The sequence below is a fragment of the Sinocyclocheilus rhinocerous genome, unplaced genomic scaffold (genome assembly GCF_001515625.1).
Source record: "Sinocyclocheilus rhinocerous isolate Xijiao unplaced genomic scaffold, SAMN03320098_v1.1 scaffold2558, whole genome shotgun sequence".
Classification (NCBI taxonomy): Eukaryota; Metazoa; Chordata; class Actinopteri; order Cypriniformes; family Cyprinidae; genus Sinocyclocheilus; species Sinocyclocheilus rhinocerous.
Genome location: NW_015655145.1, coordinates 463,122 through 481,753, shown reverse-complemented (window position 1 = coordinate 481,753; position 18,632 = coordinate 463,122). Strand labels below are relative to the sequence as shown.

The following is an 18,632-nucleotide window of genomic DNA, read 5'->3' as shown; positions in this document are numbered from 1 at the left end:
TTTGCCGCTTGTGTTTAGCATTTTGCAGCACAAATGCATCACAGTGTGATAAGTGTTTAAGTGAATGATAATGTGTTTAGAGTTTTGCAAAAAGAGCGCATGAGATTTGCAAATAGAGCCTAACTGCCTGAACGTGTTTAAGGTTTAGCAGAAAGAGCGCTTTATTCGGCAAATTGGTTAAAGCTAGTGAGAATTTGGTTCAGAGATTGGGGTTTAGTGTTTTAGCAATTCAGAAAAACGGTAATTAATTTCCCTCCAAAAATAACAATTTAATTAATAAATGAAAACACTTGTCAAAGAAGTCGTTATATGTTTGAATTACATTTTAAATGTATTTCTGAATAAAATTAAAGTGACCCACTCACCATTCAGCCTGTGATGAGGGCAGCACCTGCATATTAGTGTTTTTCCCCTCTTTCTCCTTTTCTTGCTCTCTCTTGTCCTCTTCCTCCTCTTGCTCATCACAAATGTTGTCCCACAGTTGGCTATTGACAAAAAGAGCCTCCTGCAAGCTGAGCCCTCGGTCCACACAAGTCACCTGGCGACAGAGGGGACAGCGAATGGTGCGTAGGCCGCTGTAATGCAGCCCCATTGTCTCCAGACAGGGGGTGCAGAATGTGTGGTTGCAGTGGAGGGTTCTGGGAACACGGTCGATGCGGGAGTAATGCAGGTAACAGACCCCACATTCCTGATCCTCGAACAGCACCATGGCTGAAAACTGGAACCGATGTTTGATCTGATGTTGCTGTAGTTTTGTCTTCTGGAAATTGTTTAGCGTAATCTGCAAAAACAAGAAAAAATATGCAACTTTCAAACTTACTCCATTCATATTTCAATGTTGTTTGTTGTTTTATTATGTTTTTTTTATTAGAAAGCAGAATGACATGATGACAGAACTTTCAGATTTGTGTGAACTAATCCCTTTAAGCACAGAACAGCAAGTTAAAATCTTGAAGCAGATGGCAAAGCCATCGCCAGATCGACCCCCACCGACCATTCATCCTTATAGTATTCTACTCTAATGCTGCAGACCACCTGTTAGTCCAGAATACAATATTAATTTAGTTTGACCTCTGAGTGTTGACCTCTGACCCCTTTCTGAGTACTAATGCAGACAAAACAATACTGCAAAGAATGACAAGATCTCTGGTTTCTGCAACCATGAGAACATCTACAAATTCAATTCACCAATACAATATACAATATTCCAGAACAAAGCATACTTTTTCATAATGTTATATGTTTAGTTGGTTTTGTTAGTGATGGTCAGGTAAAAGATTATATGAGGACATCCTTAGTCAACCATTTGAACAGTGTGTTCTTTCTTTATCATAATAAACAGCACACTGCAAAAATCCCTCAATTAGTTTTTTCCCCCAGTGAAAACATCTAAACACCATTAAACAAAATAAAAGTACATAAAAAGCAACACTGCATAAAATATATGGTTTTTCAGGGAATACATCCTGAATTAAGCTAATTTTTAAGCTTAAAGCTCACTAAACTTTTGATAAGATATAAACTCAAGGTTTATTAGAATAGTTTTCAGCATTGTTCAAATTATGTCAATATCTTATGCAGTGTTGCTTCTAAAGTGAATTTATCTTGGTTTAATGATGATTGTATACCTTACTGGACAACGCCAAAGTACTTAAGAAATTAAAGAGATAGTTCACCCAAAAATGAAAATTCTGTCATTAATTACTCACGCTCATGTCGTTCCAAACCCGCAAGACCTCCGTTCATCTTCGGAACACAAATTAAGATATTTTTGATGGAATCTGACAGCTTTCTGACCCTCCCAGAGACGGTAATATTACGGTTGAACCCCTGATGTCACATGGATTATTTTACCGATCTACTTGCTACGTTTCTGGACGTTGATCGTGGTAGTACCCTTGCTGTCTCTGGGAGAGTCAGAGAGCTGTCAGAATGCATCAAAATATCTTAATTTGTGTTCCGAAGATGAACGGAGGTCTTACGGGTTTGGAACGACATGAAGGTGAGTAATTAATGACAGAATTTTCATTTTTGGGTGAACTATCCCTTTAAGAGTGTTTGCTGTGTAACTGAATAAACAAAAACGAATGTAAATCAACCTGTTTTGAATGAAAGAAATCAAGAAATATACTTACAGAAGAATGACTTGTAATCCAGTTCTCTGTATGGACTGCTACAGATCTTTGTCAGGAGATGAACTCATCTGATTGAGAATTATGGGTGTGTGAATGAGAGCAAACTGGCTCTGCTGCTGTCAGTGTGAATAACCGCCGCTTGTTTTAAAGTAACGTTAGCTGTGGAGTTGTGGGGGAGGTGATACGTGTCTTTCTCCTCCCCCATTGCCACACAAAGCAAAGCTCACTAGTTATTCAGAAATCAGTGTACCTCATGTCATTGCTGAGAATGATTATGCTATGAATGAATAATCATTTCCTGAGAGATCAGAAATTCCATGTTTAAAGGAAATGTCAAGGAAAAACCTGCTAAGACGGAAGGAAAAAAACCCAGTGGGAGAACTGTCTTCTGTAGCACATAATGAAATGCAATCAATAAAATCAGATAATGTAATAATTATAACATCTGTAAACTGATCAAATCTGACCCTGGACCACAAAACCAGTCATAAGTAGCACAGGTATATATTTGTAGCAATAGTCAACAATATGTATGGGTCAAAATGGTCGATTTTTCTTTTATGCCAAAAATCATTAGGATATTAAGTAAAGATGTTCCATGAACATATTTTGTAAATTTCCTATACCGCAAATATATCAAAACTTAATTTTTGATTAGTAATATGCATTGCTAAGAACTTCATTTGAACAACTTTAAAGGCGATTTTCTCAATATTTAGTATATATATATTTTAATCAGAATCAGAATGATCAGAAATATAATTATAATTATGTGTCTAAGTTAGTCTTATTAACTAAATTATTCGTCGACATTAGACGCAAATATTGTTAGTACTCTGCATAGGAATCTACACGCGTCAGTCAGTGGCGTTGTTACTACGTAACTACATAACGTTACGTACGTTCGATTTTTCCTAAACAGTCATTTTCACAGGAAAACCGCTATGGTATATATGCTATTTTATTACTCTAAGTAAACAGACCATAAAAAAATTACAAAGAAAATAATGGGCTCGTCCGGATTTTTCTTTTATGCCAAAAATCATTAGGATATTAAGTAAAGATGTTCCATGAACATATTTTGTAAATTTCCTATACCGCAAATATATCAAAACTTAATTTTTGATTAGTAATATGCATTGCTAAGAACTTCATTTGAACAACTTTAAAGGCGATTTTCTCAATATTTAGATTTTTTTGCACCCTCAGATTCCAGATTTTCAAATAGTTGTATCTCAGCCAAACATTGTCCTATCGTAACAAACCATACATCAATGCAAAGCTTACTTATTCAGCAGACACTTATGACTGGTTTTGTGGTCCAGGGTCACATAACATGCCAAGTTTAAATTTTGTGACACAATTACGTTCAATATGAATCCACCAAATAGTCTTCTGGATTTTGCTAATATGCTAGTATATATACTTTCCAGTATAATAATCAAGAACTATTAATATATTTTCGAACAAAAACAACTAAATTGAAAAATCTTGGGCTCGTCCGGGATTTGAACCCGGGACCTCTCGCACCCGAAGCGAGAATCATACCCCTAGACCAACGAGCCGAATGTAATACATATTATGACCTGAGACTATACAAACCTAAATGGTCACCATCGCGTACTGTTTTACCGTGAATTTTATTGCTATAACGTTACTTACGCTGAGCCACAATAAATCAACAATTAACGCCTCTTATGAGCCTCATTCAATACTGCAAGACTGCATTGCAATCGTTGAGCATTTTCCACACTGAATTCAGTTCAGAATGTAAGTTACACGACAAACTTAAAAATACCTTTTTTAATTACAGTTAACGTTACATAATGGCAATTGCGTACATATATAAATTACAGTAAAATCCGCATACATTGTATCCATAACTACTTAACGTAACCAAAAACACGTGTATTTGTAAACACTCTTGTATTATTAAAGCTGACGTGTATTATCTTTTTGCTGTAACCTAATCAACTTGGTATCCGTATGCAATATTCACTGGTGGGTGAACTAATATTTTGAAGCTCTCTCATTCGCTACTAAAGCTGACTCTGTTGATCATAAAATGTCAACACCTCATGGTCAAATAAATTACCCACAGTCCTTCGCGGACTGCTCTTCCTGTGCCCGTCAGGCCATCACTGTAAGCAGAAAGATCAGTTATGTTATGTACGTTACACCTTTGTGTAAAATAATCTTTAAAACCAAATGTATAAATACCACATACGTCCGTGCTTTAATCTGTTCAGTAAATCGGGTTCGTTGTAAGCAAATGGCTCATGAAAGTGCGTAAAAACACATACAACTAATAAAAATAGTTATTGCGTTTGCTTTTGTGACAACTAAATACAGTCTGTTATATTCAATAAGTTTTAAATTAATAGAGCATTTAAATGCACCACACTATCCCAAATTATAAGCAAACTAATCCGGATATGTTGAATACTGTCAAAGACTACGAGATATTGAAGACTACAGAAAAGAGACTTTGATACTGTACAAACATGTCCAATGAGAAGCTGTACTGTGAGCCACGTGACACTGCGGAAGCGCAGGCAGAGTGGCTGTTCTGTTCTCTTGTGTTGTGATGTTCTTGGTTGTTGTGCGCGTTCAACTGTTGAGTTTCTGTCACCCCTACAACCCCAGCTGACAAACATGATGTCAAGTGTCCCAGAAATTGTAAGTGAGATTTGTATTTTCAGAAAATAAACTTCAACACAAGATCTATCTAGAGTTCAAAGGTTGTAGAGTACGTCCACTTTCTTTGGAAACACAGTAAAGTAAATGCGCGTAAGTTACTATTTCTCCACGCTAACAGGCTAATGTTAGCCAAGTAGTGATTTATTAGTAACAAACCAATAAAACAATAAGACCGGGTGTGTAAAAATACCAAAAAGTCACTTATCAACGTAATTATATCACATTATATTCAGTTTCTAATAATAGCTCAGCACGTAATACCTCGTTATTATTGGAACACCACCGGCTAATTCTATTTCTGTGTTAACATATTTTACCAATGAAATACTGTTATACCTGATTCTCGAAAGCCTGAAGTCTCAGTATGTCAGAGATCAACTTGATATATCAATTCAATTCTATCAGAGCACGCCAATGGTATTTGTAGCAATTGTAGTTGTAGTTGCCCTTGGAAACTAACCCCTATGCAGACACAACGCTAGATCAGAATGCATACACCCATCATCTCTGCTCATGAATTCTTATTTGTTCTCAGGCATGCCGTCCAGATCTTTTGTAATAAGGATGCACAAGGAAGATCACTGAGAAATAATGGAGGAATTTCTGAGCACGCTCCGTGATCATGATGTCAGGTACATGGTAGAATTCAAATTCTGAGCAATCCACATATTAAAAAAGTGACTTGTGTTATACATTTGTAGTATGCATACAGCATCCACTATTTGCAGTACTTGGGTTACACTTTCCCTCCTGTTCTTCTCCTCAGCTCTGTCCTGTCATCATGCGAGCCAGAATTACAGGAGCTGATGCGGCAGATTGACATCATGGTGGGGCACAAGCGGCGTGAATGGGAGGCTGAGGTTCGAGCCATGGAGCTGCGTCTGCAGAATACGCAGGAGGAACTCCAGTCAGTCAGAGCTCTGCTCGACAAGAGGAGCTCAGAGGTATTGTATTGTCTCTTTTTCACCTTCACATGTTCACACTTTCGTTTGGTGTGTGAAACTGCTGTAAGAAGCAAATTTGTTACATTGAAAGAATAGTCTTAAAGTTATAAGACAACTGTACGTTGGCTGATTCGTGATTAATACTGTAGTGAGATATGAGACAAAGCATGTTCCAGACTGCATTCTTGAGAACACGTTCATTACAATTAACTGTAATATGAGGCCCAGGATCTTCTTAAAGGGGTCATATGATGTTGTTAAAAAGAACATTATCTTGTGTATTTGGTGTAATGAAATGTGTTTATGCGGTTTAAGGTTAAAAAAACACATTATTTTCCACATACTGTACATTATTGTTAAGTTACGCCTTCTTTCTTTGCGTGAACGTTTGGGCGGCGTTATGCAAATCTTCACATACAGTGACGTAGACATGTTTTAGGTAGGCGTGGTTGACTCTTAACTTTTATAATGAATATCTCTTTGGATTTGAGACTTTAGTCTTTGCAACTTTACAGATCTTCTTTATGCACCAAGAGCTTGTAACACTCCAAAGAGAAAGGAAAAATTGAAATCACATCATATGACCCCTTTAAGGACTAAACTGATTGTGATGGTTTTGTGTTACACTTTCCACGGTAAGATCTCTTTGTAAATGTAATGGCTCAGCAAAATCACAAACGTCACATGCTCTGCCTTCACCCCTGGCAGACGCTTAGGGTGAGGGAGGTGATGATGTCCCTGCTGGTTTCCAAATGTTGAAGTTGGTAGTGGGAAAGGAGTTACAGCAGGTGAACTGCGTGAAGGCGTGGGTCTTCCTGCATGACTAGACTAGACTGAATGCTTCTGTGTGAGCATTGTTATGAGCATTAACTGAAAAGATATAATAAAATATTTACAAAAATGTGAGGGGTGTACTCACTTCTGTGAGATACTGTATGTGACATATTAGATAGGTGAGGACTGTTGTTGGTAAAGCTACACTGATTGTTTTGATTGGCTCTAAACTGCTATGTCAATATTTCTTGCATACGTTTCTATGATCACATTTCAAGATCTTGACACTATTACCATAATATATTGTTTAGGTATTGTTTTCTTTGTTTTCATTTTGTTCGATCAGGTAGACATGACATATATCAGAATAACTGACATATTAGATTAAAATGCAGACAATTACAAGCATTTAATGTTGTCTTAAATGAACATAATATCATATTAAATTGCCAAATTATATATCACATTAAATTATTAAAATAATATTAATGTTATTAATAGTTAATTACTTAATGGGTCTAAAATGTAAATGTAATTATTCCAGAAGTCTGATATCATGTTGAAAATATGTGCTTCAACATCTAATTACAAAATAAACAAAGATTTAAAAAAAATCTGAAATTAACATTGACATAAAATAAATAAAAAAGATAACCAAGAAACATTATGATTATATATCATGTTTATCATGACACCTTTACTGCGATATATGGAAAAGCAGTATTCTGTTATAACATGTTTTGATTTTTCCTTTTTAAAGTTATTTTCTTTATTTTTATTATGTTAGATTAAGTAGACATGGCATATATCAGTATAACTGAAACTGACTAATAAATGCATTAGATTAAAATGTAGATACTTACATGCATCTAATGTTGCCTTCAATTGTATGATATTATATAAATTCAGTAATGTTATATCTCATATTATTAAAATTTAATTACTCCATGGGTTTCAAAAGTCTGATATCATGATGAAAATGTGTGTTAATATGAAATAAACAAAGATTTTGAAAAATCTGATGACATAAAATTAAATATAAAATAAGACTATTTTAGCTCATTTATCAAATAGGTAAATTTGTGATAGTGACTATGTGAGTTGAGTTTATGCTGTCATCAAAAACTGGTATATCACAAATACTACATGATGTTAATATTAATTTTGAAATTTGTCTTTGCACTAAAATTATTAAGCTAATAATGTGATTGTTATGAAAATATTTTTAATTCAGGAAAAAATTAAAATATTTTGACAAGTGATCTCAGACTTTTGGATCACCATATATAAGCGTCTTGACTCTTGACTGCATCATGCATATATAATAAAGTCATTGTCTATCTATGTTGTAAGGAGATTACATTCCACTAGGTGTCATGTTTGAGCTGCATTTCACACTAGCTCTTATAAGCACGATCTTATGTTCTCCAGATCCGAGTGCTGGGGAAACAACTCGATGAGATGCAAGCTGGAAAACAAGAGCTGGTCGTGAAGTATGAAGAACAGCTGCAGCATGTAAAAGATGAAGTACGATTAGCGTTTTTTGTTTTTTGGCAGCAGTGCTGTATATATTATTGTTATACTCACAAAACACACTGTATGACGTGATTTTGTTTCTTGTCACGTGCTTGTCACTACAACTTTTTTTTATCAGTATAGTTAAGAACTAACTCCTCTCAACAGTTGTCTAAATTGAAACACAGCTATGAAAAGCTGCAGCGTAAGCATCTGAAGGAGGCACGAGAAGGAGATCTGAGCAGAGAGGAGGACAGGACTGAGCTGTCCTGCCTCAAAAGCAAGTTGGAGGTACAGAGACTGGCTAAAAATAAAGTTGACTTCATTTTTGTTTATTTAGCATTGTTTAATAATTTTAGTTCAAACAAGTTCATTGAACATTTATTTGTGAATGCAGGAGTTTCGTCAGCATTCAGCAGATTGGGAACAGCAAAGACTGCAGTATCAGAGACAAGTGACTTCACTGGAGGAGCAAAGGAAGAACCTGGCTGAACAGTTTGGGCTCATCCAGGTGACCCTCTCCCTCATTTTTTATGGAACAGTGTAATGGCCCTTTATACAAAAGCTTAAAAAATGTTTTATGATCAGGCTTTTATGGTTCATATAGTATGACATAGGACTCAAATCAAATATAAGGAGCTCAATATTGAGCTAAATATTCAGCTGATATTTATATAGCCAAAATGTAAGATGGAATTCTGATAGCTTGTCAGAATTCCAAAATTTTATGAATTTTATTACTTCAAAAACTGTATATAAATATGAATTATCACACTATATCTTTCAATAACATTTTAGTGAGATGTTATTTAAATGCTTAGTTTTATGAGCAAAGCTCTGTAGTTTTGCATATGATGCAACGCAATACAGTAATGATTGAGAGATGTACAAATAAATGTCTCACAAAAACCTGATGGATTATATATTTGATACTCAAATGTGTAATTTAAAAAAAATAAAAATTATGTATGGATAATCAAATAAAACTAACTTGCTTCAGGCCATTAAGTGTTTATATTGAAATGTTACTAAAAATATAAAAATTATCCTTATGTTTAAATCAGTAAAGATTTCACATCAAAAAGTATGTTTTTACTTTTTTACTAATAGATTGCATAAAGCAGTTTGTTCTGCAAAGTTTTGGTCATGTTGACAATTTATGAGCTTTAAATATTTGTGTATCAGATATGATACTGTAGGCTTTATATGGTTAATAGTGTTTTATTCCAGGATTGATAACTGAATTAAGCATGACATTTTAATAAAGCTGTGGTTAAAGTAGCTCATACATAGCTATGAGCTCACAACTGTTTTTTCAAGGAGCTGTATTTTAATATTAATATGTGAGAAATTGTGCATGTCTCAGTCTCAGGGTGTAGGTCGGACACAGGAGCAGGGGGAACTGCAGCGGCTGCGCTCTCAGCTGCAGAGGGCTCAGGACAGCCTACATACACAAGAACTGGAACTGGAGAGACTTCGGCTGCTTCAGGATGAGCTGGGAGACTCCATCAGGGAACAGCAGGTCAGCTGCCCCGCTGCAGCTCACATACGGGGACAGGTAGATCCAGATCCACAAGAATAGTAGAGGTAGAGATGGACTTTAGAATATAGTGCAGAGTGTGGTGTTTAGAACATAGAGAACACAGTGTGGTGTGGCTTGAGAAACAAAAGGAAGAGGAGGTATATGCTACCTTCACATCCTCCTGGGGAGATCCTACCTGAGAGCTTAAAGGGTTAGTTCACCCAAAAATGAAAATTCTGTCATTATTCATTTTCATGTTGTCACAAAACCAATCTTTGTTTTTTTTTTCATTTTCAGACCACAAATGAAAATACTTTTAAATATTCACTAATTATTTTTGTCCATCCATTGAGAGTCCATGAAACCAAAAATTTAAAGCTTCAAAAAGTACATAAAGGCATTGTAAAAGTGATCCATATGAATCAAGCAGTTCAGTCTTCTGAAGAGATATGTTCACTTTATGTGATGAACATATTTAATTTAGGCTTTTATTCACATATAAACATTGATCTACGCACATATATGGAGCACAGCAAATATGGTCAACGGAAGTTCAAAAACACGCTTCCTTGACGCACAAGAATGAATGTTTACCATATTTCATGTTCATATGTTTGTATGCTGTTCAATGTTTAAATAAAAGCCTAAATTAAATCTGTTCATCCATTAAAGCAATCATGTTTCTTTCGAGGACTTGGATTAAACTGCTCAATACATATGGATTACTTATCCATGTCTTTATTAACTTTTTGAAGCCTAAAAAAACGGAATAATTACTCATGAATCAGGTTGATACAGTTTTCCAGTTAACAGTTCATTGAAGGGAAAGGTTATTACTGGGTAATCTTAAATTTTGGGTTGTTTCTCACACAAAATATACCTTCAGACTTCAGTTATATAAATATTACAGTGCACAAGTTGTATGGATTGCTTTTTTAAAGTACTTTTTGCTTTTCATTTTATATTTTGAAAGCTCATCTTAATAATATAATTATTCCAACATGACTTTAAGGCAGCATTAGATGCTGGTTTAATAGCTGAAGCATTAATAGCTGAGCAAAGCACTAAATGCTATTTTATATCAAATATGTAAATAATTGAATAATGGTAACGCTATTCTCTGCAGGTTTTGAGTGAAGAGCGAGAGGAGCTGAAGGCCACACTGGATGCTCAGGATCAGTTTGTACGTAGTACAGGAATCCAGCAGCAGCAGTTACGGCGGGAAGTGACCCGACTTAACCAAACTCTGCAAGCAAAAGAGCAAGTCATTAGGTATATTATCATCTGCCTTTCAATATTCTGTGCTTACTTACACAGAAATATTATTGTAGGATTTATCATTTAACTACAGTCCAAAAGTAACTTGCTAGGTTTCGATGTCAGTATGCAACCATGCTTTACAAATCACTCATCTCTTTGTATAGGTCTCTAGAGGAATGTTTAGCATCACATGGTTTGTCTCCAAACTTGGCCTCCCTTAGACAAGATCTGGAGAAAGTCACAGCCAAGCTGAACAGTTCCCAGACTTGTGAGAATCACCTGAAAGCTGAGGTCATCAGACTTCGAGACAAGTGAGATGTTTTTGAAATGTCTCTTCATGACAATATACAGCAGCAGCAACTAACAATAGAAAGCTTATTCTGGAATATAAACCTTGAACTCTATTTTGTTTTGTCAGGTTGGAGAGCATGAGAAAGCATAAAGCAGAGATGAGCAGACGAGAAAATGAGTGGAAACAGATGGAGGAGGAACACGTTCGCTGTACGGCTGAAAACAAACGTGTACGCACAATAAGCAATATGTTTTTTACAGTTTGAGGTTTAATGTATTATCAGTGTGTGGTTGACCAGCTTTATTTATTTGAACACACTGAACTGTCTCATTGACAATGAGGGTTATTAGATTTAGAAATACTGTATGTACAAATTACTGATGACCATATTGGGTCAAATTTAACTCTTTAAACCCCATAACTCCATAGTTATGTGCAGAGCTTGAAAGGGCCGAACAGACTCGTTGTGGGGAGTTGGAGGGAATGAGGAAGGAGGTGTCTCAGTTAACCAGCGAACTTCATCAGCGTGACATCACCATTGCCACGCTCACTGGCTCCGCCTCCAGTATTGAGCGACAGTTACGGGCAGAAGTGGAGCGAGCAGAGCGGCGGGCATCAGAACTCAAGGTTCATCCTGTCCAGATTAGTAACACCAAAAACCTGCTATTTATTACCCAAAAGTACTGGTTTATTATATCATGAAAAAGCTGAATGTTGGTTTTTGTAGGTGACACAGGTCCAGCTTGAAACTCTAAAGCTTGAGAATCAGCATCTAAATGATCTTCTTGAGAGAGTCGAGTCAAGATCACCTAAGGTTTAAATTCTTTTGCTCAGTAAACCTTCATTTTACTTTAAATGTGTACATTTAAATCATGTTCAGGGCTATATTAACAGCATCTGCATTAACATAATTTGAACAATTATTGGTCCCTCAGTTTGTAACAACAGTGGTTCTCAACCGTTTTGACTCAAAGGCCTCCTACTGTCCAGTATTCAAAGGCCCCGTGATTTCTGCTATTATAATGAATATATTGCTTGTTTTCAAACAGCTTGTTTCATTAACAGATCTGACAGTGTCAATAAATTAAATTAATTAAGCATAATTCATTAAAACTCCATGATTTTATAAGTTTCAAGAACTGAATGTTATTTAATAGAAATAAAATTTTTATTTAAAGACTTTTAAGTCATCCTGGGGCCCTTGAAGGTTATGAGTGATTAGATGCTTTATAACTTGGACAATGTACTTTGTACACAATTGTGTCTGACTGTGTCTGGCACTATTCATTTGAATCAGTTGCATGATTGTGTTTTGACCTTTAACAATGCCTTGCCTCATAGACTTACTATAAACATGGTTTTTGTTACTTTTTACAAACGGAGGGATGAATATATGATGCAAGGCAGATTATTTGTTTTCATTTGTATTTCATACTTGAGTTTTGCATGCTTTCATCATTGCTCATCACATTTTCTCTTTGTTTGTCTGTCAGAGGGGTGATGGAGAGCTGGCGAGTCTTAGAGACAGCTACGTGTCATCTCTGAACAGTTTGGAGGAGGAGAACAGGCAGTTGAGGCTGGAAATTACTGAGCTGCGAGCTCGCATGGAGGCCAACAACCAGACCTGGCAGGACAAGTATGAGAGAGCGTTACTACAAAATCAGAACAAGAACGCTCAGAACAGGTACATGTTACTTCAACATAAAAAATGTTCACTCATCTTAACACATAATGTGACAATTTGGGATAAACAGAAAATTTTAGGATTTAAAAATAGTCTTTTATGATTTTTCACTATTTCATGAACACTCCTTAATTATGCAGAAGTGTGACATCGACCATGTGAACTCTTTGTACAAAAATTCAGCTTTCCTTGCTTCATTTGATAGCAAAAAGTGACATATTTTTTTATTATCAATGATAAAAATGGTTGTGCTGCTTTTTTCCCCCCAGAATTCTATGATCAATAGAAAGTTGAACAGCATTTATTTAAAATAAAAAACACAAAACATTTGTAAAACATTTATGTTACAAAAACATTTGAAACATTATATAAATGCTTTACTGTTGCTTTTGATCAATTTAATACAAAATGTAATATGCATAATGCAAGAACAAAATTACTGGTGAATGGTAGTGTATGTAAGTGCATTATGTAGTTGAGTTTGTTATGTGCTGTCATAGATCTGATGAGGATGTACAGCACAGACACCGGGAGGAGCTGCAGGCCATGGAGACTCAAATGCAGGAAAGAGCTTCACACTATGAGGATCAAATACAGACGCTTCTCAAACAGCTTGAGAATCTGTCACGAACTTCCCCTCGTCGCCCCGATGGCCAATCACAAGGGAGCAGGATGACTGTGTCCCCGGCCCACTCTTCTGCATCGTCTGCCTCATCTTCATCTTCAAGCCGTAAAGCCCACAGAATGGCAGCTCTTCTCAGCGCGGCGGTTAATGGAGAAGAAGCTCAAGCTTCCAGCTCGGTAGACAACTTTCTGCCTTTGGTCAGTAATAGAGATATGGGTCAGTGACATGATGTCTCCATCTATTCGTTTAAAAAAAATTCAAGGTGATACAACTGTCTTAGTATCACAATGATGAAAAAACACAAAAGTTATTTGTCAAACTTATTCATATTATAAAGACATTCCAAACCAGTGTCATGTGGTGCAATCAACATGCAAAAAAAAAAAAAAAATACAGCAGACCTTCATGACTCTGTTTAGATCAAAACGTCAGTTAAAATATGAGATCATTTAATGGTTTAATAAAAAGATAAAGTTAATTCAGCTTGTAAAACACCATGTGGTTAATTCATGAAAATTCACGATCTTTATTTCAATCAACAAGCAAAAAAAAAAAAAAAAATACAGCAGACCTTCATGACTCTGTTTAGATCAAAACGTCAGTTAAAATATGAGATCATTTAATGGTTTAATAAAAAGATAAAGTTAATTCAGCTTGTAAAACACCATGTGGTTAATTCATGAAAATTCACGATCTTTATTTAAAAACATGTTTTACCTTGAGAAATATTAAAATCTTGTTATAAAATGTAAGAATATTTTTCAAAATAAGAAACAAGCATGAATACAAATAGTTCATTTATAAGACCTTGGGACATATTTTAAACAAGATTTTTAAAATATTTTGTGGACACTGTTATTTGCCATTGACCCATATACACAATATACACCAGATGGGCACCAAGAATGGAAATACTATAAATAATGATATTATACTTGAGTAGAATTTTGTTGCTTTTGACACACTGCTTTTATAAGAATGCATGTCAATCATGCACATGGTAGCATTGCACAACAGCCTTAACGGTCATTTCCTCCCTCTTCCTCCAGGACTCCACTGGATCTCCAAATGGCTCAGTGACTACACGGTTTCTGGAGGAGGAAACGCTAAGGTCTCAAGAGCTGCTTCAGAGACTGGACGCCCACATTCAGAGCATGAAGCAGGAAAACGCCAACACCGTCTCCAAATACCTGGGCAAGGACTGCAGCCCCCAAAACGGCCACTGAGTGCCTTGATCTGAACTTGCAGAGATATGTACAGGTGATGACCTATCTGTATGGCCATTTCTATTTGAGAAGAAGAATGTGTTTTGGCAGCTAGTCGGGATTCATTGAAGCTGCAGCATAATTGGACAAGATCAGTGCAGCAAAAATGACACCAAAGCAGTGCCAAACAACTTTTGTCCCAAAAGTGCTGAATACCTCCATGATTATTGCACTAGTGAAGGAATGACCACATATACACTCCCTATTCCCTTGATCTTTGACCTTTCATATGGCCTCTTGCGTCCACCGCCATTATCTTTTTGAGCACTTGAGACATCCATACTGTTTTGCTGTGCATTTTTCTCATCTTCCTTTCTTATGCAATCAATATTTATGTACAGTGTAACCTAACATATATATAAAAAAACATCTTTTTTTGTAAACCTACTGACATGGTGTGAAGAGTGTGTGTTTTAAGGGTTGAATTAAAAGAGCTTGTTTTCATAGCTATGTTTGTTATGGGAGTGGATGAGTTTGTGTGAATGGTTTTATTTCCTCGTCACTTTGTGCTTTGGGGAAAAGGCTGTTTGGACATGTGATGGGACCAGATACATTCTCTTGGGTCGTATCCTTTAACAGTGTTGCACAGCAGAGATGTAAATTTGACGTCAAACACACAAGCTTTTTCTCAAGTCTCCACTTATGTTTAGTGGCCTATCACAGCTTGCTTTAATGATTTAGTACAGTTTCACCCCAAGAATGCACAGATTGCACCAGGCCTGACAGTTTACAGCACACACACACACATTCACACTCACAAGCACAAACTACAGCAACGCACACGTTCAATATGAGAAAGCTCATGGAATGTTAATGTCATCCATGTGGGATCCTGCACATGGAAATAGCCTAAGGCTATTATTGAGCACAGACTCATATATTACCAACGGAGTGATACTGAGTCGGAGACATATGCTCCCTTGCTTTGAGAAATGGGGGGAATAGGAATATCCTAAATCTAATTTGTTTTGGAATGTGTCTCTTTTTTTCTCTCTCGCTCCTTCTTCCCTTCCTCAGATTAGCAAGTGCTGGAAATATGTTTTGCCAGGCTCCGGTCCAGCAGTTTTGCATCAAAATTCCGTAACCCTGGATACTAGGCCTGCAAAGCTCAACAAACAGCACTGAGGAATTTGGCAATGTGGACGTTTATTCTTTTGCTTGCAGAGGAAAAGCATTTTTGATTGCAAGGATCTTATGAATCTTGGGGCCCTGGACTAAGTCAAGGACAAACTGACAGATTAATCAACACTCGACTTGCTTAATGGTTGAACTGTGGCCAAGAATGCACCTGATAATTTTGTTTTGGAACAGTTCAAACTGTTGCTTTAAAAGGTCAAAACTTTCAGAATGTAATTCTTTTGTGCAGAATGGACTTTTTGTAAGATGGAAATCAGCCATAAAGCTCTTGAAAGTCTAGCTTCAAACCTAAAGGCATAGTTCAACCCAAAATGTAAACCGTTATCCTTTACTCATTTACACTTCATTTAGCCTCATGTTCTTCTAAATCTGTAAATATTTCTTATTTTCTGTGGAACACACACAGAAAAAAATATTTTTATTTATTTTTATATCTCTATTTTTTCCTCCATACAGTGAAAGTCAATGGAGTTCAATGTTGTTTGGACCCTCAACGTTCTGCAGGTTTTGAAGGACATGACGGTGAGTAAATGATATATTACCTTTACAACCCAATAGAGGGCGCAATCACGATTCCCAATGTATTTACCGTATTGACTCACTCGGATTTTCTTCTTGTTCTGTACATTTGTAATGAATATTTTTACAAACAGTTAGATAAAATGGTAACACTTTATATTTTACAGTGTTTTGTTATACATATTACTTGTATACTTATATACAAGTATACAAGTAATATGTATACTTGTATATAAGTATACATATTACTTGTATGCTTATATAGTAATATCAGTAAATTATCCATAATTAAAAGCAATTAATAGTAATCAGTACATATTTGTGTAATTACACAAAAACACCTTAAAATAAAGTATAACAGATAAAATAATTATGAAAAAAAACTCAGTTTTACAATGGACCTCAACCAAAAATGTCACTTGTCAAACAATAGTAGGAGGCAGAGTTTTATTTATTTATTTATTTTTTATCATGAGGCACATTAGTGAAGTTTTTTTTGTCTTAAAATAATGCTTTAAAACTGACATTTGTAGCCCAGTAGGCTTGTTATAGTATTTAATCTCTTTCGTATCTACCACGAGACCATAATATTGGCTTTGATCCAATGTGAAGTGGATGTTTCAGTTATAATTCATGGCACCAGGTGACTTGTGCTTCTATCCACTACTTTAAATAACATGAACACTAACATTTTCCATTGACCACTTCCAAAATGACACAGTCTCACAGCAAACACACACACAGAAACTGGCTTGAGGTAAACGAGCATCCACAGTGCACTCTAGTAGTGCACAAAACACACATCATCGTCTCAAATGGCATTTTAAAGTATGAAATAGTTTTGTTTTTAACATTAACATTTCATTTGAGTAATTGTAGCTTTGTTAGAACATGAGGTTATGTTGTGTTAAAGGCATAGTTCACCCAAAAATGAAAGTTTTATTTCTTCTACGTAACACAAAAGAAGATATTTTTGGTGAAAGTACTAGCCCATACAATGAAAGTGGAATTTAAAACATTTTTTTTTTCAGAAGGAAGGAAACATTTATTTCCTCAGAAGGAGAAATACATACAGCTTTGGAACGACATGAAAGTGAATAGATTTTTTGGCTGAACGATCCCTTTACTGCAGCATATTGCACCAACCATTATTAATCATGTTTGTGAAGAGCAGTGTGTATGAAACGATGCTCTGTGGAGCAGTGAGATAGAGATGCCATGAATGTTCCAACCAATTGCATGTCCCACTAAGCTATGAGATCAGTTGAAGTCATGTGGCCTCAGAGACAGAAGTATCACAACCATGGCCTGACCCTCAGCAAGAAAATGTTCCACTACGTAGCTTCCAATTGACAAACATGCACAAATGTGAGGTGTAACCATAGGCTTGTGAAACTGCAGAGGTATAGTCATGACTGGCCTTTAAAATGCACACAGCGTAATGCCAGAGAAGCTTTTGTTATGGCAGTGGCAGCTCGTCGGGGGAGGCAGGGGAGGCACAGCTTCCCCATAATTTTGAGGTGAAAATGGGAGGAGGACGATTTAATGTTAATAAAATTCACAATTCATTTCAGGTCATGTCTCAGAATGTGTATTTTTTGTTTGTAATTTCACAGTTGTAATACCATAACGTGAAAGTGCTGCTTTTCTATCGCGAATGTGCCGAATCTGCTGATGTAATTGCAACCGCTAATGATAGAGAAGGGTAGGGGGAGGCCGGGGGAGAGGTGAGCCAAAGAGTATAGAAGCCCTTCTTCTAGGGCTTCTATACTCTGGCTGAGCTCTCGTGCCTCCGTTGGTAAAAAAAAATTAGCCAATCAACATCAAGTGTTCACTTTCAGCGCTGAGGAGTGTTGAGAAAAGAACCCTCGCAAGGGAGGCTAGCCTCCCTTCTGATCTCAACCAATCATCAAGAGATGTATGTCGTTTTCTTTACGTTTTCTGACTAAAAGCAACCAAAAACACATTTTAAAGTGGTTAAGCAAATTATAATAATAATAATCGGCAGGGATCCCAGACCAATACAATTAGTGTGCCTCCTCTATTTTAAAACCCACGAGCCGCCACTGTGTTATGGTAGAAGAACTGCAGCCAAAGCAAACAGACAAACATCACTGACCAGGAGCTTGCAGCATCTCCATTTGAAGTGCTTAGAACTGTTGACGTCTTTATCTCATGCCTGACTGTAGCTTGCTTGCATATCTGAGCTTCTAATGTGACTCTAACAGGTGTATGTGTTGTATCTTTACACATACATCAC

The 18,632-nt window shown here is 36.2% G+C and overlaps 2 protein-coding genes and 1 non-coding gene across 6 annotated transcripts in view; 1 reads left to right on the top strand and 2 right to left on the bottom strand.

The window, feature by feature from the left end:
• Positions 1-2,288, bottom strand: part of LOC107717945 (RING finger protein 223-like) — a 5,087-nt gene extending 2,799 nt beyond the window's left edge. Inside the window, exons 1-2 of one of the 2 annotated variants that reach the window (XM_016524850.1) lie at positions 2,136-2,288; positions 366-781 (exon numbers count right to left, since the gene is read on the bottom strand). In XM_016524850.1, coding sequence (XP_016380336.1) covers positions 366-709 — 344 coding nt within the window. In that variant the 5' untranslated portion in view covers positions 710-781; positions 2,136-2,288. The remainder of the gene's footprint in view (positions 1-365; positions 782-2,135) is intronic. The other variant, XM_016524851.1, reaches the window with a different exon arrangement.
• A 1,340-nt stretch (positions 2,289-3,628) lies between these two features.
• On the bottom strand, positions 3,629-3,700 carry trnap-cgg (transfer RNA proline (anticodon CGG)). Its single transcript has one exon. It is a non-coding gene; the product is annotated as a tRNA-Pro (tRNA).
• A 976-nt stretch (positions 3,701-4,676) lies between these two features.
• LOC107717940 (centrosomal protein of 63 kDa) lies at positions 4,677-15,258 on the top strand. Of its 3 annotated transcripts, none has more exons than XM_016524844.1 (15): positions 4,677-4,814; positions 5,371-5,467; positions 5,602-5,779; positions 7,985-8,080; positions 8,237-8,359; positions 8,466-8,579; positions 9,435-9,590; positions 10,717-10,862; positions 11,015-11,161; positions 11,269-11,371; positions 11,572-11,769; positions 11,870-11,956; positions 12,636-12,826; positions 13,327-13,648; positions 14,501-15,258. In XM_016524844.1, exons 2-15 carry the CDS (start codon positions 5,427-5,429, stop codon positions 14,675-14,677), a joined length of 2,079 nt encoding a protein of 692 aa, XP_016380330.1. In that variant the 5' UTR covers positions 4,677-4,814; positions 5,371-5,426; the 3' UTR covers positions 14,678-15,258. The 3 variants fall into 3 exon arrangements, with proteins under 3 accessions (XP_016380330.1, XP_016380329.1, XP_016380328.1); XM_016524843.1 differs by having other exon boundaries at positions 9,435-9,626; positions 13,327-13,627; XM_016524842.1 differs by having other exon boundaries at positions 9,435-9,626.
• The last annotated feature ends 3,374 nt before the right edge of the window (positions 15,259-18,632 follow it).

Excerpts from the sequence above, each read along its gene's own strand:
- LOC107717940 (XM_016524842.1), top strand. The coding sequence starts at position 5,427 with ATGGAGGAATTTCTGAGCACGCTCCGTGATCATGATGTCAG. Across the intron at positions 8,360-8,465 it reads GCCTCAAAAGCAAGTTGGAG|GAGTTTCGTCAGCATTCAGC; the intron begins GTACAGAGACTG and ends TTGTGAATGCAG. Across the intron at positions 11,957-12,635 it reads TCGAGTCAAGATCACCTAAG|AGGGGTGATGGAGAGCTGGC; the intron begins GTTTAAATTCTT and ends TTTGTCTGTCAG.